The sequence below is a fragment of the Podarcis filfolensis genome (assembly GCF_964270895.1).
Source record: "Podarcis filfolensis genome assembly, chromosome: 4".
Classification (NCBI taxonomy): Eukaryota; Metazoa; Chordata; class Lepidosauria; order Squamata; family Lacertidae; genus Podarcis; species Podarcis filfolensis.
The window spans coordinates 50452230-50474852 of NC_139607.1; the positions used below are offsets into that span (position 1 = coordinate 50452230).

Sequence of the window (22623 nt, forward strand, 5' to 3'; positions counted from 1 at the left end):
GCAGAGGCCAGCAGGCTGCGAAGGGCCTTGAGTCCTGAGCCTGCCTGGCTACCATTATGTGGCAGCATCAGCTACAGGCTGGGGGTAGCAGGGCTGCAGATGCAATGGTGGCCCTGCTGTTCTGCATAGCCCCACCAGGCAGGAGAGGGGTAAGTTAGCATCTGAATCAGCCCACATATCCACCATTGGAAAGAAATCTGGTTTAATCAAGTTGTATTTCCAAAGTAGGTCACTTAACTGCAATAAAACCACTGTTCCTCCTCTGTGTGTGGGTTAAAGTCTGGAAGGATGGAGCAATTTAAGTGGAACAGTGCAGTAAAAGGATAGTGTGTCTAGAGTTTGCTGTGGGTTAATTTATTCCGCTGGTTCTCATCTTCCATTCTGCATTAAGATGTGGCATAAGATGATCTCACATCAACATTATGTTTTCCTGATAAGAGGGGGTGGGGGAGGAAGGGGGGGAACTGAACTGGGTTTATGTTGCTTCAGAAGAACTAAAATAGTGCATGTGCCACCTGTGCCAGCCATCTAAAAAGGCTAAAACGTTAAAGTTATGTCTTTTTTCCCTTGCTAAATAAGAAATTGCCTTTGCTGTTTCAGTTCTGTTTTCCTATGCCTTACTTTACACAGCCACTTTAAAATATTTTACATTAAAGACATAAAGTACAATAGTGTAATCAAGAGTTGATGAAAGAACCTATGCTAATTGGGGGCCATATCAGAAGCACAGGGCAGAGGTGGTTACCTGAACTCCCAGCAAGTGAGTCACTGCTGTTTACTGGCAGGGGGCAGGGATGGAAAGATCTCTCTCTCTCTTGCTCCAGTGTTAAATTTAGTTTTCCACATTTTGCAGCAGCAGCAGCAATAATAATAATGATAATGATAATAATATCAAAAATCCTCTTGAAAATTCATCAGCATTTTAGCAGAAATTTATCCCAACAAACACATTTTTATATCATTTTGACTAATGTATGCATTTTTGCAAGTATTTCCCTCTAATATAATGCATTTTTGTATGTTATCGTCATTAACACCTCCATTTTTATGCACACTTTTACACATATGCATATTTGTAAACATAGTTTGGACGAAGGAATGTACCACAAAATTAATAAAAGTCCTGATTTTGAAAGCTAACTGTGTTCAGCACTGTTTCGGAGAGTGAGGATTTGGAAGATGCTTTAAAAGCATGCTGAATTCAATTACTCTTCCATCCCTTGCAGGAAGAAGGGCAAGGTGGTGTTCTGGTCAGTGCAGTGGCAACAGACCAGCTCAGCCAATTTGGTGTTCCTGCTGCTGCGTTTGCACCATGCTGACCTGCCCTCCCTACTACCCCCCCCCCACTAAACAGCAATGACTCACAGAAAGGTCTGGTGATACCTCCACCCTACTACTTTGTCCACTGCTAAACAATATGTAGAGCAGTCTTTGTCAGCTGAGTTTATATTTAGCATTCATCGAGGTTATTTTATTTTTATGTCTTTGTCTGGTTGAAGAGGATACTTTATTAATATAGGCAGATCCTTTATTCCTTTTGTAAACCATTCAGAGGTCTTTTGTTCAAGTAAGCAGTACACCAATTTTGTAAAATGGAAGGAGCTCATTTTGCAACCATAATTAATACAATTTGAAATTATGGAAGTATTAGCAATAATTCTTTGCACAAAGCAGCCTGGGAACCTGAGGACACGGCTAACGCTTCTCTTCCTAGAACTCTTAACAGGTCCTTGGGGACTTCAAACACCAGCTGCACCTGGAACAACTCAAATGCCGGCAGAGAGCGCCCCACACAGGTAAGCAAGGGAAGGGGGGATGCAGACTGCACCCTTTTTCCTACTCCGAGTCTTGTCTGAACTGCATTGTTCTAACACATTGTTCCTTCCCAACAGTGGGGAGCAGTGTGTCCCACGCCCAGGGAAGACAGGTAAGCTGTCTGTTGGCAAATGCCAGATCATTGCCACTGCTGGCCAAAGATTCATGAGCACTCCTACACTACAGGATCACAGCCCGGGTGCATGGAGCAGAACAAACAGCATGGTTCCATGCAGTTGGACACATGGTTTCCCTGCAACCCTCAAAGGGTAATGGGTATGTATAATCACTGTCTCTGGAGCCTCCGGGGTGGGGCATCAGCACTGGCTGACACTGGTGGCTCCACTCACCCTCCTCTCTCATTTCTTCACAAACATCTACAGGGTAGTTTGGGGACTTTGTGCCTCAAATGCTGACTGTTGCTCTGCCTGTCTCCCCTTGCTCTTCACAGACCAGGATATACCCCGTTCCACGCAGACCACAAGAGAGACCTGCCCTGCAACTTGCAGCAGCAACCAGGATGCTTCCATCCATTCTATCGCAAGGTTAACGTTGCTCAGGCAAGCTCCTGTATCCTTGCAAGCTCCTCGGCAGATCGTTATACAACAGGCGAAGGGTGGGCCTAACGTGGAGCTGATGCCATAAAGAACACTCTCAAACCAATGCCCATCACACAGAAGTCCTGCTGGGTCAACCGTTTAGCAAACTGACCTATGTTTGTCTTTGCTTTCCAGGATCTCTTCCAAGCCACATGCTCATCAATAAAGATCATGGTTTTGTCACCTGTGTTGTGTCTTTGTTGCTAGCGATAGATAGGGATCCTTTTTTCCCCCCACCACAGTATGATCTGGTCTCAGGATGGGACTGTGAGAGGGTGGGTGGGGAGCTATATGGGCCAAAAAGCAGTAACCCCTCCAGAATCTGCTCACTCAGGTTTCCCGGACTGAGTGTCTAGACTGTTAGGGTGCACAAGAGGATGGGCATTGGTGCTGACGCCGGGATGTGTCCTGGTTCTCTATTCTGAGGGACGTTAGTGCCTTTGGTGAGCTGCTAGTATTTGTGCTTTTCTGTCTATCTGTTGCCTCTGATTTATCAAGATAACTAGAAGTGATATAAACAGGCAAAAACTGTGAGGCCCCAAATGGTGGCGTAAACAAAGTGAAGATACGAAGTTTAGGGGATGCTGGATTTGAAGTGCATAAATTTAAAAAGTAGCATGCCACCAAAAAATCATAACAGAAAGCCAGTCACAACAACTTAAGCAACCTATGACAAGAGCAAACCCAGGCATGCACCTGCCCTCAATCACCTGCCACACTAATCCATGCTCTGATACCCTCCCATGCATGTGGATGCTCATGAAGATAACTTGAAAGACACAGCCAGTGTAAAATGCAGAAACCAGGTTGTTAAGCCGATCAGCCAGTCTGAACCCTATCACACTGGTTCTGAAAGAATGGCCCTGACTGTCTGAATTCTGGTCTGACACTTCTGGTCTGAATTCAAACTGTTGGCGATGATATATAAAGCCCTGAATGACTGAGGACCAATTTCTGAAGGAGCATCTTTTCCTAATATTCCTTGCTTGGAGGTTAAGATCTGCTAGAGAGACCCTTCTCATTACGCTGCTTCCAGGAGTTATATACAATGTGGGGATGCAAGAGAGGGTGCTCTCTGGGGTGGACACCCTGGTTGTGGAATGCCTTTGTCTCTGAGCTACAGCTGCTGCAAACTACTTTTTTTGTTTCTATGCCTGCTCGAGACACGGTTATTTGCGCAAGCATTCTCTGGAAATGCTTCAACTTCAGATTTTTCTTAAATAGTTGCTGCTCTATAGTTTTATGGCTGATGTTAAATTGTGATTTTTACTGTTTAATGGATCTTTGGTTTTCAAATTAGTTTTATTGCCTCGCACCCTGAGCTCTTCTTCTGAAGAAGGACCAAGTTTAAATATTATAAATATGTTACTTTTCCCAATCTGTAGTGGTTAAGAGGTAAGAGGTAAAGACTCTTGACTGTTATGTGTACATCATTTACCTTAGTTCGGGAATGTTTCTCTCTCCTGTCGCAGGTAATCAGCGAATTTGAAGCTACTCCTGACTCATTTTCCTACAGAATCCCAAATCTGAGTCGGAATCGGCAATACAGTGTCTGGGTGGTGGCTGTGACGGCTGCAGGGCGAGGCAACAGCAGTGAAATTATCACCGTGGAACCATTTGCTAAAGGTGAGGAGTCTGCTTGACAGAAATGGATAGCATACAACATAGCAGATTTTTGGTGCTGGAAGAGATGAAAAAGCCCTTTGGGCTGTAATCCTAATCAAATAAGGGGTAAGCCCTAGTGAACTGAATGGGACTTACTCCCAGGTAAGTGAGATTCAAACTGTAGCCTAAATTATTTGTTGCAGGGCAGAACTACTTATCTGTAGATCACAGTGGGTTGCAGTCCAAAGGACCGGACTTAAAATGCAGTATTAACAATGCAATGGGAAACGGTGAGGTGGCCATGCCTCCTGTTCAGATCTTACCCCCCCGCCCCCGCCCCACCACCTCACACCAAACAGAACTTTTAATCTTGTCTCAAAGGATCAGGTGGGTGGAAAGGTCTGGAGAGAAGGGGGCAGGCACAGTATCTGCACAATCTCCCACTGAAACATTACAGTGTTAAAGGTGAAAGTGGATTATGGCATTGTCTGGCAAGCAGACCTGTTGGGTATGGAGGAACTTTTTGTTTGCATTTTAAAACAAACCAGCTTTATTCACATTTCCTAGGCTAGTTACACAGATGTATAATATAAAGATACTTTCCCAAACTTTGCGATACATTTCTTAGCTCAAAAATGTACCACGGTGCCTTGAAAATTATTATCTTACAAGAAAAGGCATTTAGACGTAAGTGCAATGAGATACATATTTAATCACAAAATGTGTACTTAAATGTGTATCTAAATATGGATTTATTCATTTTTTAAAATCAATTCAAAACCAGGATGGAATGAATTCATCAATGATCCCACATGAAATAGGCATGGCCAGAAAGAGACTGATCATCTCTCTGAACAGCTAAAAGACCCTTACAGAGCAAAGAACTCAGATTGACACATACCATAGAGAATGGCAACTATTATAAATACCAGGGTTCAGGGTCCTGAGAATCATCGTTTCAAGGGGAAATGAAGCTTCTAGCCTTCATGGTTGCTGAGATACATCTGGATATATGTTGGCAATGTTTGCTAGCATAGAGTGATGCAAAACTGAGCAGGCCATTTTGCCCTTGAGACAGAAACAAGCAGGTTTCTTTTGATGGCACTTAAGAACTATCAGGAGCCTTGTGCTCCTGGAGCCTCACTAGTGTCTGCTAGCAATATAATGTAATTTCATTAGCTAGGCTTCATTTACTTCTCTTCCTTTTGATCAACAGAACTCATTTTTTGTGTGTGACTTCAATTAAATTTTTTACTAGAACAATCCTCTTGAGAATCCGAGGCTTCTCTTGAAGATGCCATGAGCACCACGACGTCAGGATGATCATATAGCTCATAGAATAATGTTCTTCCTTTCCTCCCCTTTATGGATCCCAGTGGTCCACTAAGAGCTTCCTGAAGCCATTTTCCTTTGCTCTCTCCAAGGATTGCTATGTAAGATTTTCCTTTTAAATATTATTTGGACAGGATAAAAACCCACCGAGATTAAGCATTCCGGTTACATTTGATGATAACGCCTGTTCTCACATTTGCCTAATTGGTGTAAAATGGATTCCTGGCCTGTAGTCTCTCCTTCCATGTTAACTGCTATTTCTAATCAGCATTCTTAATTTTGCACATTGCTTGTTAATGCATTGTGGTTCTTAATATTGTGCTTTAGGAAGAAATAGGAAGGATAAAAATGGGCTCTTCTTGAAATAAGAATTGTCCAGACCAAAAATATGGTTCCAAAGCTTTACTAACAGAAAACAGACACTCAGAACAATGATGTTACATTCAAATAGTTGCATAACATCATATGCTTGTCCAGGCATAGGTACAGCATCTTAGGAATATTAAATTACTCAAAACAGAACTGAAACATAGCTCTGTCTCTACCACAGCATGCATTCCATCCTTTCTTCTAGGGTGCTTGAGAACAAAAACTGAAGTCCAACTCATACAAAATGGAGATTTGCAATTGAATCTTCCCCATGTGATCTAAAGTTAAACACCTCATGGCAGAGTAGCAGAGATACGTTCTAAGTTAATTTCCTTATTTCTTTTTATATGCTTTTTATTAGTTTTCTTACTTCACACACACACACAAAATTAACAAAAATAATAAAATAAAAACAAAAGGAAAAACATACATACTTCCATAAATCCATAAGTTCTTAAAAGAAAACCTATGCCACCATGTTCTTAATTCCCAATTACTGCTCTTTCCCAATAGACTTCTGTCTTCCTCAAAGCGGATCTGCTTCTTTGATCACTTCCCCATTTCTTCTGTTATCTGAATGTTATACGTATAATCTATCTTGTAATTTGTGAAAATCAATCAACATTCTACATTAATTTTCAACCTGGTAGGTTCTCTGCAACTCCTTTGTTTAGCTACAGTGGAAGTTTCCACGCTGCGCATTTAACAGTACACATACAGAGTTACGTTCCATTTCAGTGTACAATTAAACAGTTATACCTAATGTATATAAAGCATCATAATTACATTAATGGATGGAATAAAGGAAGGTTTTCTAAAGGACGGCCCATCCTCTCCTATGCACACAGAGCTTCATGTGAACAGATGTTTAGATATTTGGGCGTTCTTCCTTCACCCTGGCGCTTGATCAATGTGCTGGATTCACTGCAGCACACCTTGGCAATGTCAATACCAAGAGGCCCTTCTGCACCTCGTGGGTTTCCAGGTGTAGGTTCCACCCAGGAGGCACTGACAGTGGCAGACTATCAAATGCCCATATGTGAGCCCCAGATGGCACTTTATGTTGGGTCTAGCAGAGTGCCAGCAGGCTCAGCTCAGGGCTGGTTGGGGGAAAGGAGGACAGGCTTCCATAGAATTCCTATGGGACATCCCCTCCGATGCACATTAAACAGCTTGTGTAGCTCAACAGACACAAGAGGGAGTGCAAACATGCCTTGAGTGTAGTTACACTGAAATCTGAATACAACAGGTCCAGGCTATTCAAATATTCACATGATCTATAGGAAAAGTTGCAGATGTTCACCAAGCATCTGAAGACAGCTTTGAATTTAGATCTTTTGTTGTTGCTGCTGCTGTTCTGGTGGCTTCTTTCTTCAGTTATGGACAGTGTTTAGATAAAGTAAGGAAGGAGGCATTCAGATGTCCAAGGCAGGGAGAAATGGTTGGAACAGAGTTCTTCCTTAGGGTACTTCCTGTTGAATAATTGAATAAGCAACTCCAGCTGTTGCCTGCACACTAGTGAGCTCAGTTTTTGTTTTAAACAAGTCTTAGACACCTGGGGAGCTGCTTTGCTCCTTCTGGATCTTTTTTGCTGCTGCACCAAGCTAAGCAAAGGTCTGGCCTAGCCTATGCATGGGGAACCTCTGGCTCTTCAGAAGTTGCTGAACTACAACTCCCACCAGCCCCCAACAAGCATGGCCAATGGCCAGGGATGATGGAAATTGCAATTCAGCAACATCTGGAGTCTTGGCTTTGTTTCTCACCTGAACTGGGACTCATTATTAAGCTCTCTCCTGCCTAACCCGTATGTGCTAATCACTAGAATCAGAAGCAACTTAGCAACTTGTGAGTTATGTATGGTAGCAGTACTACTGTTCACCCACAGCTAAGATTTTAATTCCCCAAGAGCTTATGTAGGGATGTACCAATATGTCCTTGTTTGTGAGAAACTCGAGTTTCCTGATTTAGGCATTGCTTTTGCTAAGCCCCTTGGGAGCAGCTGTATCAAATGTCCAGTGTCAGCTGCTTAATGAGCTGTGGATTGGTCCCTTCCAGTCAACTAGCAGAAATTCTCTCTCACATGCTTTAATACAGTGGTGCCTCGAAAGACGAAATTAATTCGTTCCGCGAATTTTTTCGTCTAGCGAATTTTTCGTCTTGCGAAGCACGAAATCCCATAGGAATGCATTGAAAATCAATTAATGCGTTCCTATGGTCAAAAAAAGTCCAAACAAAGCCAAATTTGGTACAACAAGAGTTTATTAAGTGCTCTTTAAAGTCACACATACTGTAAAGAGCATTTCAAAATTCAAACCCAGAAATTTTTTTAAAAAACAGCAGAGTGGCCCAATGGTCACAGAAAATCATAAAAATGAAGGGAAAAAAACACAAGCTTCCAGATTCTTGCAAACCTCTGCCCAACTGTTCCACCAGCCACCCAGCACACAGAAATTCAAATCCAGAATTTTTTTAAAAAAACAGCAGAGTGCCCCAATGGTCACAAAAAATCATAAAAATGCAGGGGGAAAAAACACAAGCTTCCAGATTCTTGCAAACCCCTCCCCAACACCAAGTCCTTGAATTCCAAACACCCCAATCCAAAATCCAAAACCCCCCAAAAAAGTTTTAAAAGCTTAACTTACCAAATGGCTGCAAAAGAAGTTTTGGAAAAGCTTCAAAAATCACCAAAGTCTTTAAAAACCTCAAAAAAGGCTACTATGTACACTGCGTTCTATGAGTTGCTCCTCGAAGTCAAGTCGCAACTGTATTAACAGTGTTAAGAAAAAGGAAACAAACTTGCAAGACGTTTTCGTCTTGCGAAGCAAGCCCATAGGGAAATTCGTCTTGCGAAGCAGCTCAAAAAATGGAAAACCCTTTCGTCTAGCGAGTTTTCTGTCTTGCGAGGCATTCGTCTTGCGGGGCACCACTGTACTGTGCCTTCAGGTTAGAAGAGAAGCGTAAAGTGTCCTGGCTTTTCTCACAGCTGCCTCAGTTTCACTACTGGTGTGCCACAATATCACTGCTTCTTTTGTCAGATGTCATTCTCACATGTAAATTTCTTGGCAGTTCACAATTCATTTATTTTCATTTAGTGCTCATGTATTATTACAGGAGCTTAAACGCAGGCTGAGTGAACTGTCAAAATCTGCCTTGTCTTAGCAACATTTCCCGTCACTGCAGTAAAGGAAATACTGACATATTTCTGTAGCTACCCATCCTCTGTCAGAGTATCAAAGATACAGATCTAAAAACCAAAACATGTTGCAAAGGATGAACTTGGTTGGTATTGCCACCTGTTAGAAGTTAACTAAAAATGTGTCGTTTGTACTGATTTGTTACGGAGCAAAGAAGGGAAAAGTGGAGCAGATATCCCAAACAGGAAATGTTGTTGTGGCCATTAGTTTTACACAGTTTTGCACAGATGTGCATACTTCATGAACAAAAATCTGTTTATTTTAGGGAAAATATGCCACTTTTCAGCCAAGAAGACTCCCCAAACAACATATATAATAATAAAACCAATAACAAGACAATCTCTGCTCCAAAACACTGCAAATATTTGCAAATGGCTAGCAAAATAGTATCACAAGAGTGGAAATCCTGAGCAGGTCTTGCAAGAATAAATATATATGCTAGAACTGAGAATCAAAGAGAAGTTTTTATTTGGCAGGCACAAAGCCTTGGACATAGGTGACCTAATCTGGAAGAAATTCCTGGAACTCTTTGTATAAACTGTAGATGTGATTATGACCTGCACCTGTGGTTGTGATGCTGCCAACTGCTCCCTCCCCCCATCCCTCTGAGCTTTCTAAGAACATAAGATGAGACTGCTGGATCAGGCCAATGGCCCATCTAGTCCAGCATCCTGTTCTCACAATGGCCCAGATGCCTGTGGGAAGCCTGCAAGCTGGGCATGAGCACAACAGCACTCTGCCCACTTGCGATTCACTTTTTCAGTTATGCCTCTGGAGAGGGAAGATAGCAATTATGGCTGCTATCCCTTCCCTCTCCACCCTTTCTTTCCTTCCTTCCTATTTATCATAGCTGTCAACTTTTCCCTTTTTTAAAGAGAAATTCCCTTATTCTGAATAGGATTCCTCTCAAGAAAAGGGAAAAGTTGACAGCTATGCTATTTATGGATTTGGTAAGGACAGTGGATAGGGTGGTCTGGAATGCAAAGTCAATGCTGTATTATTGTGCTATAAGGGACAAAAAAAACCCAGTAGATTTGGAAACAGGAAAAATGAGGAGGAAGGGAGCAGGGACACATGACATGGGGTGGTATTCGACTGAGTTTTACTCAGAGTAAACCTATTGCAATTGATGGACCTAACTTAGGGCTTATCCAGCACTTTCTCTTGTCCCTCTTCTTTCGCCCAGGGAAAACTGCTCGTTTGTGCTCAGTTGGAGCAAACAGCAGTCAGGATTTCTGCAGATTGCCATTCATTCTGATTTAAAGCTAAAGTGTTTGTTTTCCCTGGGAAAGGAGCAGGGCAAGCAGAAAACCCATGAGAGCCATGCTTTCTAGGCACGGGACAAGAGAAAGTGTGGATGAGACATTAATCACTTCCATTGATTTCAGTGGGCTTGCTCTGACTAAAACTAAGTTCAGTGCCACCCATGGGTTACTTTTCATCTCTGTTCATCCTTCTTGCTATGCCGTTTCAAAGCACATGGAAGGACAGGGAGATAAATGCATTGCAAGGGGCTGGACTAGATGGTCATTGGGGGTCCTAGAATTCTATGATTCTATGAAATGTTGGCAAATGGGGGCAGGGAATGGACAAGGATGCTGCTAGTTGAGTACTTTTGATGTCACCTGAAATGCGCTATACTTGAAGGCCACTTACCATAAGCACATGCGCAATCTTCACAGATTCCTTCCAGTACAGAACAAGGGGATCAGGAATTAAATAGGATTTTTATTCCCAGCTACCTTCAGGGTCCCTTCCCTCCCCTGCCATCTCAACATTGATCATATTTTCTGTGTGTTCCTTTAAGCCGCGTGATAATATTGGTTGAAGTTAATTTGCCTCATATAATTGTAGCCAGAAGCATTTTAACTTTTGCTTTAAATATTAAATTTCTCCTGGTGTGTGTGTGCGCACACACACACACACACACACACACACACACCTGGCCACACCTCTGAAGAATATGGTGCCACACCACTGCATTTTAATCCTTTTTTCTGATTCACTCCTCAGCTCCAGCCAGAATTCTGACCTTCAGCGGCACAGTAACAACCCCATGGATGAAAGACATCATCCTGCCTTGTAAGGCTGTTGGAGACCCTGCTCCTACAGTCAAATGGATGAAAGAAAGGTAACCAGCAACTTTGTGTGAGGAGGGTGGTGGTGGAAGGGGGGGAGGGATTGCAAATGGGACCTGCAACAGATGCAGAATGCAGTGAGTTCCTACTCTGTAAAAGAATAGGCTTCTCGCAGGGGGGGGGGGGGATGAAATTTCAGCAACAGGAAAGGGATAAAGGACACCCCTTCCCCACCCTGTTCCTTTACTGTGCTAGCAATAAAGAGCTGTTAGCATGAAACCTGAGCATTTTATCTGTATAGGGGTTTTGTGGGGAGGGGAGGTTAGCAGTTCGCGTGCAGTTCTGGGAACTGTAAAATGAAAAGAGTGTCATTTTTCCTTTCCTTGCTCCTGAAACTATGGTGTGTGGGGTTCCTAACCTCACAACACGCAGCCCCTAGCCCTAACTCCCACTCTACCCCTCTATAAACCATTAAGTGGCTTGAGAATGTCAGAACTTTCTCTCCCTGACTCATTTCCCCAAAGAGGTGGGTGGGAAGAAGTTAGAACATAAGAAGAGCCCACCAGATCAGGCCAATCTAGTCCAGCATCCTCTTCTCACAGTGGCCAACTAGAGGCCTGTGGGAAGCCAGGGAGCAGAACAAGAGCACTCTCCCCTCCCATGGTTTCCAGCAACTGGGATTTGGAAGTATGGCTTCCTCTAGCTGGAGAGGCAGAGCACAGCTATCGTAGCTAGTAGCCATTGATAGCTCTCTCATCGAATCCTCTTTCAAAGCCATCCAAGTTGGTTGCCATCACTGCCTCCTGTAGGAGCGAGCCATTGTTTGTTACCAGCGTATTTTACAAAATATTCTTCATTATAGATGTCCTGCCATGGAAAACACTCAAATGCCCTTTATGAATTTTATCAGCCTCTAAAACAAGTAGCCAACGAGACGCTCCCCAGTTGTTGGGGGGCTACAGCTTCCGTCATCCTTGACCTTTGGCACACAGGCTGGAGCTGATGGGAGTGGCACCCCATTGGCTAATCCTGTTATAGAACTAGGAGACGTTCTTGCTTGGCAATTGCTTTTTCCTGCGCTTTTACAAATTGCCACTCCTGAGTAATGTTGGTTGTAACCTCTTTAATGTATGAATTTTGTTTCCTGTGAGGTAGTAACGGGACACCCAGTCTAGTGATGATTGATGGGCGAAGAAGCATCTTTAGTAATGGCAGCTTTGTCATCCGTACTGTGAAAGCAGAAGATTCGGGATATTACAGCTGTGTAGCCACTAACAACTGGGGATCAGATGAAATCATTTTGAATTTGCAGGTGCAAGGTAAGAAAACTGTTTTAATTGTGACTATTTGTGAGATTACAGCACTTTGATTATTGTTCCAGTAATTCCTCTTACATCACTGAGGATACTCCAGAGAATGAAATTTAGCACCCTGACTAATCTCAGGTTATGAATTTGGTGCTTATTACAAGTGGGACCTGCAACAAAAGGTAGCAATGTGACATGGTTTCTTACTCTGCAAGAGAACAGGCCTCTCAGGGGGTAGGGGGACAAAGTTTCAGTGATTTTTTTTAGCTGCTACTTGACATTAGCACCGATTGTCAGTTTTCTGGCGATTTCACTGACATCACCAGAAGTGTTGCTGTGCCCCATTAGTGATTTGTGACAGTGGTGTACAGTGTTTCCTCAAGTAATAAATAGGGAGTGGAAATATGTTTCCCCTGCTTCTTGGAAGGAGATTGTTCAGGAATTGTAGTGATAGGAAAGTCAAAGGCAAAGTTAAGGTTAAGAAATGACAGATAAAATTATATAGTATTTACATATCTCAGAAAAAGAGAACTTGTCTTTTAGTCTTAGCTGGAGATGTCAAACTAACAGACACGCTGACAGATATGATTTGCTTTTTTTATCCCCAGCCCCAAACAATTCTTCAATAGATGTCTTTATGAATAGTTTGAAGTCATGCACTAATTGTTAACTACTTCTGTCTAGTTCCACCAGACCAGCCGAGACTTACTGTGTCCAAAACCACATCTTCCTCAATCACCCTTTCCTGGATCCCTGGAGATAACGGTGGCAGCTCTATTCGAGGTAACAGCGTCCAGGTTCATTTTTCAGTGCTAATGTTTTATTGCAAAGAAGTGATTCACACATTCTAGCTTGATACCGAGTAGTGGGTCACCATGGTAGATTTGTGTAGGAGAAAGCAGTGGTAGGTTATCCAGGCCTCCTGCCTAGCAGTGACTATTGAAGATAAGACTGTTTTGTACAAGTTATCATCATTAAATTTATTGCACTAGACGTTGGCCTCAAGAACTTTAAAATATACTCCAAAAATATCCAATATATCAAGTCAAATAAAAATAGACAACACAATAATGAAAAATGAAAAATAAAATAGGATTATTTAAAACTTATGGCACAACCAAGTAAAGCCTAGTTTAAACTAAAATTGAACTGAACAGATGCTTACAATTCTCAGACAAAACCTGCCATTCTGCTCTAATTCTTGTGGTATTATATATGGGTAAGCATCTTCTAAGAGAAAACGGATAATGTATTGGTCAGAGTAGGTTGTTAAATGAATTTTTCTCAGCAGCCCTTTGGGAAATTTCATTACATAGTGAATTACATTCTCCACCTGTTTTAAATTACAGGTGCAAATCTGTTGGGAAGTTATGTTATCTGTCTGTATCTGCCTTCCAACATGGCAGAGGACAGAATCTGTCAGCATAGATCCAGTGCCGAGGGCCTTCTGGTGGTTCCCTCATTGCGAGAAGCAAAGTTACAGGGAACCAGACAGAGGACCTTCTCAGTAGTGGCGCCTGCCCTGTGGAACGCCCTACCATCAGATGTCATAGAAATAAACAACTATCGGACTTTTAGAAGACATCTGAAGGCAGCCCTGTTTAGGGAAGCTTTTAATATTTGATGAATCATTGTATTTTAATATTCTGCTGGAAGCTGCCTAGAGCGGCTGGGGAAACCCAGCCAGATGGGTGGGGTATAAATAATAAATTATTAGTATTATATAGTTCTTTTAAAATGTCCTCAATAGAGGAAATACTGTTAGTTCCTCTAGATAGTTAGATATTTGATGGTTGTTTGGGGGGAAGGAAATGCTACCATTGGGAAACTTTTGATTGTTGTAACAACCTCAAGTCTCCTCCAGCTCAGTCTTCGTATAACCTGCCCATTAGTTCTTTTTTTTATCTAAGTGGGCCTAAAATGATTCTAGCATACTATATCTCTGTAATGGACTTTGCATGTCAGTATGACTTCCCCTTTTGCTTAAAATTATATACTTAATTTAGCAGCTGTTCTTCTGATAAGAGGTGCATACATTTATGAAATTGCAATAGCATTACCTGTATCCTTACTTCAGCGGAGAGCAACATGCTTTTGCCCAAAGGACAGAAACAGGGGTCCCTGGGGGCAACTTAGTAGTCTCTGTAAAAATGTACTCTGTTCTATTCCCAGTAGTTTAATACAGAGTTAATTCATCCGCCCCTGCAATGTCTCTGAGCAATACAATCACTTGGAAAATCTGTGATGCAGTTATTTTGGATGTGTGGCACCCTGCACATTGAGTTATGTGCAGTAGGCCACATGCCCAAATTACTGGCATGCCTACTTCCTATGGGGACACCACTGTCACAATGCTCACCATGTGGGCCCCTGTGTACCTTCAGCCTGGGGAATCAGGCTGTTTATCCCATTGAAACACACAATACCAGTTAGTAGTGACTAACCTCAGTCCCATTTATTTCAGTGGGACTGAAGCATGACTAGCATAGTCTGGATCTGATCCATTAAAGACAAGACAAGCATCAATCTATCCAACCTAGAATAAAATTATCATCTTAGCCTCACTGTACCTTTCCTGGTCTTCAGAAAGATAACCACCCTTTGCTCCAGAGTTCAGGAGCATTCTTGGTCTCTGGCTGCAAAGGAGATTGTCTCAGTCCAGAAACATTACCATGTGGGCAAGTCAAGAATAGATTTGGAGACCCCTAATACTTCAATGCAGAAACTTCCTGTGATTCATTTATTTCCTCACACCTTTTGACCATCTACTCTAATTCTGATATCTTTGCATCTTTGGCAGGTTATATACTGCAGTACTCGGAGGATAACAGCGAGCAGTGGGGCAGTTTCCCTATTAGCCCCAGTGAACGTTCCTACCGCTTGGAGACATTGAAGTGTGGAACGTGGTACAAGTTCACACTGACTGCTCAGAATGGAGTGGGACCAGGACGCATCAGTGAAATCATAGAAGCCAAAACACTTGGGAAAGGTACTTGAAATCGTAGCATGTCTTTATTCTAAAACAAGTGATAGTTGCATGATTTAGATTCTAAAATAGGTCAATAGCCACTTATCTGTGTCATACATTATGTAGTACCGCAGCGGAACTGGCTTTGTAGTGTCTTATGGTCTGACACTTTCAGTTTGCTTGTTCAGTCTTGACATCCTTTTAACTGTTGGATATTTTGCCACTTTGGGGGTCCCGCTCCCAAAGTTCATATTAGAAAAAAATGAAAATGAAGGCAGTTTCCAGGGCTCTCAAAGTTACCAAACATTTTTGAATCAGTGCTCTTTATGCAACTTCTTCACTTTTGTATAATAGTCTAAATGCTTTCTTAATTCTGATTGTGAATATGAAAAGAATGCTGAGTATGGAAGAAGTGGAGAAAGAAGCTAAGTTTTGGAAACAAAACCAACAACCCTAATATCAGCAGTCCTACAGTGGCCCCTAGGTTCTGTTCAAAACTTTTGATTTTTTGTTGTTGCTGGCCAAAACTAAAATGCTAAGGTCAATTCATATAGATAGAAATTCAGGCAGAATACTGAAGATCCTAACTGGAATCCTTGCTTAACTGCATCCTCCGGGTTCCCTTTCAAAAGCAGCACTCTTGGATATAGGGAGCCATCAGAGATGTAAACTCTGAAACTGATTGCTTCATCCTGGAGAAACCACAGTGCATGCTAGATTTAGAGTAAATGGCTGAGCCAGCATGTCACCTGTAGCTCAAAAAGTGATTGGTAGATGCTTTCAGACAGCAGAAGATTTGGGTGAGCAGCAGCTGAATTGCGGCCAATTCTGAGCTTCCACCTCAGCCCTCTTCTCATGCATAAATCCAGCGAAAAGATGACTTCATTGTGGGGGGGGGGATCAAGAGTGCAGGTATCAGTCATTGGCTTGAACAACTTGCTATAGTCTGCTGCAAACTTGATGTATGTGTGCCACATAAACTATGCCTTGTCCATACACCTCAGCTACTCCTGCTTAGAAATGGCAGAACATACCTCTGCTTGGCCTCTTTCTGCTGACTTTGGCAAACCTGGATGTCCTAGTGCATTCATGATTAGAGTCACTATAAGGTCAACCTTTAAGAAACAGAAACAGAATAAGCAAAAGCTCTTGGCTACAGATAACTGTAGTTATCTCCTCTGGTCTAACAGGATTCCCTTGTTTACCTAAGCAAGGCACACCAAACACTTCCGCGTTTTCGAAGACACAGATCAACCACACGAGCAACTTTGTAGCTTCTGATGCAAGAATTAGAATGGTCCTGTTAGACCAGAATATATAGCCTTGCTAAAAGCCCACATACAGATTGAAATGAATATACAACAGCCATTATTTATTATCATAGACCCAGTTATCACTTACTTCCCTGTAACATTATTCTTCAAGTGATGGATCACAACCCACAGTGGATTAGCATTGCAGCCAAAGATCCATTGCGTAAGCAGAGACTTTACCATTTTCTTAATTTTTTAAGTGAAGCATTTGCTTGCAGTGAACAGTTGTAGAATTTTGCACCCTGACAACTTCTGCAATTTTTCAAGGGATGCTGAGGCACATCTCTGGAATTGCACACTGAAGCCAATGCTTGAAGACACAAGGCAAACAGGGTCTCTTAGCACTGACCATAAAATCTGTGGTGACATGTAAAAGGAGAAATATTGACAGAAAAGGAAGAAGTACAAATAGCTGACTTTTTAATTACTATATAAGGATAAAAAAAGAAATTAATGTTTGCATCTTGCAAGTTAAATGTGCGTCTCCCATTTGAAAAATGTGAAAATCTCTGTTTTGCTATCCATTTATCATAGCTTTCTTTTTTTTCTTTTTTTATAAATGTTTATTTATACAACAAGAAAAAAACACACACAAAAACACAAATACCAAATTACACACAAATTACAAAAATAACCATAGACACATAATTTTCTTGGCAAACAATAAAACATCTATTGGTCTTAACACTAAAGACCCAACTTCCCGTCTATTCCATATTTCAAATTCATATTACGTATTGCCAATACACATTTTTTTCATAATTAAACTTATTCTCAATAAATCTAATTTTTTCTATCTACCTAGCAACTATCACTGAAAATGTGAAAATCTCTCTGTTTTGCTATCCATTTATCATAGCTTTCTGTTTGCATGTGTATTTTCTTGCAGAGCCACAGTTTTCAAAGGAACAAGAACTCTTTGCCAGTATTAACACCACTCGAGTAAGGTTGAACCTTATTGGCTGGAATGATGGTGGTTGCCCAATCACTTCCTTTACTCTGGAATACAGGCCCTTTGGCACCACAGTGTGGACAACAGCCCAGAGAACCTCTCTTACCAAATCATACATTGTGTACGATCTTCAGGAGGCAACCTGGTATGAGCTACAGATGAGGGTCTGTAACAGTGCCGGCTGTGCAGAGAAGCAGGCCAAATTTGCAACACTCAACTATGATGGGAGTAAGTGCATTCATTTAATTGGTGCCTAATGAAGAATGATCATAAATAATTTAATTTCACATAATCTAAGAGCCATTTAATTTTGTGTGCTGCAATATGGCATCTGTAGCAGCTAGAGGATAAAACAGTAAAGGTGTTTACAGTCTGAAATCCCATCTGCCTCTTGTCACATGGAGGGGAGGGGGGATCACAAGGAGCTGTACAAATTTATGGCAGGCTTCTCTGATAGCCGCGCTTTCCAGTGAAATTACAGCTTGATTTGGCACAATGTTCCAGTGTAGAAGGAGAAGGCTTCCCTTTCAATCCATGTCTCCCACTGTGCCAGCAAAACAAATCTGAGCAGTTCACATTAACAAATGCCCTGACTGGGGTTCCTCCTCACCCTTAAACCACCATAAATATTCGTTCTGGCACCAAGGATTGTCAGTCTTAGGAACTGGATCCAGTGCTTCTTTTGATACCCCAAAATCCAAGTCAAAGCGCTTTCCTCTAGATCCCCTAAGATGTAAGAGAAATTATTTGTATTGTATTAGAATGTTTTCTTCTTTTAATACACCCTTCATCTGAGGATCACAGAGCCGTTTACTATATAAACACAAAAATACATACTATAGTAACTAATGAAAACAATAACACCCCCCACACACACACACCCAGTTTAAAATGCCATCGATTATTTAATTAGCCAAAGGCCTGAGAGAGGAGGAATGTATTTGCCTGTTGCCTAAAGATATGTAACAAAGGCACCAAGGAAGCCTCCCTGGGGAATTTAAACTCAAGGCAGGGCTTGGAGAAGCTGGTACTAACTTTGGTCCCCAAAGCAATGCTATGTGGCACCTGTCAACTTTATCACAATTTATTCCACAATATAGTGAAATGTTTGCCCATAATTTCACTCATAAGAAAAAGGAAGGTGTGTTGAGTTGTATGAGAGAGTGAACACTTTAATGTTACATCTCTTCTTGCAAACAGTTCAGGGGGAGCTCCCCCCCATGAAAATTCTTAGATGTCTAATTTTTTGTTTATTGTGTGTGTGTGTGAGAGAGAGAGAGAGAGACAGAGAGAGAGACAGAGAGAGAGAGAGAGAGAGAGAGAGAGAGAGAGAGAGATCAGCCCAGACCCAGATCTAGGGAAACAGGTTGTGTATATTATATGCCCAGCAAATAACCGAGATCTCTTAGTATGATATTCAGTTCTCAGTCACCAGAGTTTTAGGGCTAACATTCTTTTTTAAAGAGCTCAGTTTTCAAACTATGTACTCTGGAATTGTGTCGCTGATATCATTAGCCATTTTGTAGGAGCAGGGATGTGCTTGTGTACCCTGAAACGATCCAGTTCTTGCTGTCCTCCTAGGAACCCAGGAGCAGGAATAACCTGATAACTGGAGCTCTCAGGAGGAGAGGTAGGGCTGGATCCAGTAAGGGAATGGGCACACACGCCAACTTCCTCTCCTACATAAAGGCTGGTATGCAGCAATAATCTATCTCTCTCTCTCTCTGGGACAGGGAGAGAGGAGAGAAAGAGAGAGAAGGAATGGAGGAGAGATTATTCCGTCAACATTACCAGCAGCAGTCACAGAAGAAAGGGTTATGCCCCAAAATTAGTCATATTGTAATGTTCTAAACACTTCATTATATATTGCTTTGGTTATTTTATAGGGAAGCTAGTACAGACTTTATATAATAAGATAGGAATAAACCATATTATTACATTCAATTTACACTTTCTGATCTTGACAACGCTTGTTTAGTTCAAATGTGTTGAAGGATCTGCTTGCAAGACTAAATATGAAACAGGGGACAGTTCAAATTTAGATTATCTCCCTTGAAAAGAATAAGATGGTGTGCAAAGAGATTCAGGTTTTCCAAGGCTCTTTTGTTATTAACTAGCAGAGGAGCCATTTTGCAGGGTGTTTTGACACAAGCTGATAGGCTTTGTTCTCTTAACTAGTGGTGGCAATTAATTTTGAGAAAGCAGGGGGCCTTCAGAAATGGACATTTATCAAGCCATTTCAGACAGGCAACATTACAATCACCTTTTGATGTTTGGCTCAGCTGATAGTGGCCTGGTGTCAGCCCTCTACTCCTGTCCTGCACTTCCAAATTGTCATTGGGGATGGGATGGAAATGGTGGCTGGAAGTGCTTGAAAAGCCATGCTTTGTCAGAATCTGCATTCCCAGTGGGAACTCTGGGAACTGTACTCCCCTTGTTCAATGAAGCAGGAGGAACTAATACAACAACAACAAAAAACCACCTACAGTCCCCAGAGTTCTCATTGGTAATGCAGATTCTAAGCATATCCAGAAGCCTTCATAGCAGAGAGTCAGGTTCTTGGGCAACTTCTCAATTGCCATTTTTCATCCCTTTTTATTCTCGCCTTGCTAACTCCAGGGAAGGGTGGGACTTAGTAATATCACTGAAACTCACATTTCCTGGCCCAGGAATATAAATCTCAGGAGCTTGCCATGCTCTCCTCAGATAGAAGAGCTGAGCATTACAAGCCAAGAATTGTCCTCCGGCATGAAATTTAATTGGTTTGATTGAAGGGTGCACATTTTTCACTTTACATCTGTTGGAAGAGAACATATAAAGAAGAGCAACATTATTTCAAGGCAATTAACATTTCCTAGTTTGCCTCTTCACTAGAAGTGGTAGAGTTGACAGGTGTGCCTTAAAATAGCCCATAAAAAGTTAGTGTGATGAAGCTTTCCTAATTAATCAAACCTCTTACAGGTGAGCTTCTGTACACCGTAGTCACTTAAAAACCAACCTTTTCTCTTCATTGATAGGCATCTAATGTCATGACACTGTTTCCAGGTACGATCCCTCCACTCATTAAATCAGTTGTCCAAAGTGAGGAAGGTCTGGCAACCAATGAAGGGCTAAAGATGCTGGTGACCATTTCCTGTATCTTGGTTGGGGTCTTGCTGCTTTTTGTGCTTCTGCTGGTTGTGAGAAGGAGGAGGAGGGAACAGAGACTGAAGAGACTCAGAGGTAAGAATGGACACCCATTACTCACTTACATGTATTTTGGTCACCTCACCGAGAAAGTCTAGCTGAGATTGTATATATAGATTAAGGAGATGTCAGAAGCTTGTAACAAGTAGGGTCCATTTTGTATGTTTCTATGCAGCTCCATCTAACTGCACTATGGTAACATTATTGAGAAGACTATTGCATTTCAGTGAAGCGTACAATGTGAATATTTGCCATATGGTGTGAGCCCCCAGTTTTGTCAGGGAAGCGGGACAGAACAGGGATGGCTAGCCTGTGGTCTTCTGGTTGTTCTAGGACTCCAGATACCAGCATCCCTGATTCTCGGCCATGCTAGCTGGGGCTGGTGAGAAATGGAGTCCAACATTGGAGTTCTGAATGGCCACTTGGGTAGTCATGCTGAGCAATGTTCAGACCATTTCTGCAATGTAAGAAGCGCCCTGTAGTACCCAGTTTACCTGGTTAAAATAAGCATCAACACATTGTCTGTTGATTTGCTGCACTGTGGTATGTACTTGTTTCAATGGAGATTGAACTCTCCTTGTCTTGTAACCCCAAATCCCTTTTCAGTTGACGTGCTCACACTTTTCTGAATGTGTGACAGGGACTGTGCTGTGTACCCATGCCCTTTAAGTTGTATGCCCTGCCAACTCTGCCTTAAACATCTGCATGTTTCAGCACAATGATCCGCAAAAGAGAGCCTAGAGCGCACAGCAGTATATCCTTTATGTTTACAAAGAGAAAAATAATGGGCAGGTATTTTTTGAAGTTTAGAGATTGGTGAATTTTGTTTTCTTTGCAATATCAGATATTTTACTATTGGAGATCTTGTTTGTTTGTTTTCGTCATAAGAATGAGGTACTACCTATCAATAATGCAGTTGTACATAATTCCCACTCTGTCTCCAACTGTTGCTTCTTAAGTTTCAAAGACAACAAAAGCAGTGATGTTGAAACAACCACCTTTATGCTGCTGTTACATTAATTTGGACAATGGTTTTTGTTTTTGTTTTTGGGGGACACTGACATCTCTCATTTGCTAACTTGTTAAGGATATCAGAAGTGTTTGATATGGATTCATAAAGCAGGAAGTAATCCCAGGAGGAAATGGTTAAAGAACAGAAAATTTTGAAATACGGGGGTGGGGGGATTCAGATAAATTGCATGCTGCTTGCTTCAGAAAGTATCTAATTTTTACAAACATGATAAATTAGTAGAAAGATGAAGCAAATTCAGCAACTGATGTGTGCCATTTTCAGGATATATTTTGTTTGTTTTCATATCAGATTTTTTTGTCACAGGCATGCTACTATGTTGCTATAAAATTGATCGCAAATTCTGAATAAGTTGCATTATATATTTTCTAATATGCACTCATAATTTATTTGTTCCAAATTATTTCCTGTTTCTCTTTATTAAAAATATTCCTTGGCAAGTGGTAGTAGTAACAATAATACTTAAGCATAATAATATAAGCTCCAGAACTGAAAAGACCCCAATCTATGTATTCATCCACCAAGCTTCAGTCAGGAGAAAGGAATTTGGAGAGGGACCTAAGAAGTTGATCAGAGTTCATGGGAGAAGGTGGTTCATAAAGTACTCAGCCCCCAAATTGCTGAGGACTTTTAGGCAGAGGTGGGGAGCTTGTGGTCCTCCTGATGTCTTTGACTACAACCATTGGTCATGCTGGCTAGAGAAGATGGGAGTTGGAGTCCAAGAGCAACTGGAGGACTGCAGGTTTCCCATCCCTGCTTTAAGGTAAGAACCAGTACCTTCGACTGAGTCTGGAAATTAATAGATAACCTACATAAACCATACAGAACTAGAATAATACACTTTGTCTGGTTGGCCCCAGACAAGAACACTGATG

At 41.7% G+C, this 22623-nt stretch overlaps 1 protein-coding gene across 1 annotated transcript in view; it reads left to right on the plus strand.

Moving 5' to 3' along the window:
- Positions 1–22623, plus strand: part of DSCAM (DS cell adhesion molecule) — a 312391-nt gene that overhangs the window by 251011 nt on the left and 38757 nt on the right. The window contains exons 21-27 of the mRNA XM_083608743.1: positions 3887–4040; positions 10928–11045; positions 12148–12311; positions 12984–13082; positions 15100–15288; positions 17470–17760; positions 20578–20754. Of these exons, the coding sequence (XP_083464869.1) occupies positions 3887–4040; positions 10928–11045; positions 12148–12311; positions 12984–13082; positions 15100–15288; positions 17470–17760; positions 20578–20754 (1192 nt within the window). The remainder of the gene's footprint in view (positions 1–3886; positions 4041–10927; positions 11046–12147; positions 12312–12983; positions 13083–15099; positions 15289–17469; positions 17761–20577; positions 20755–22623) is intronic.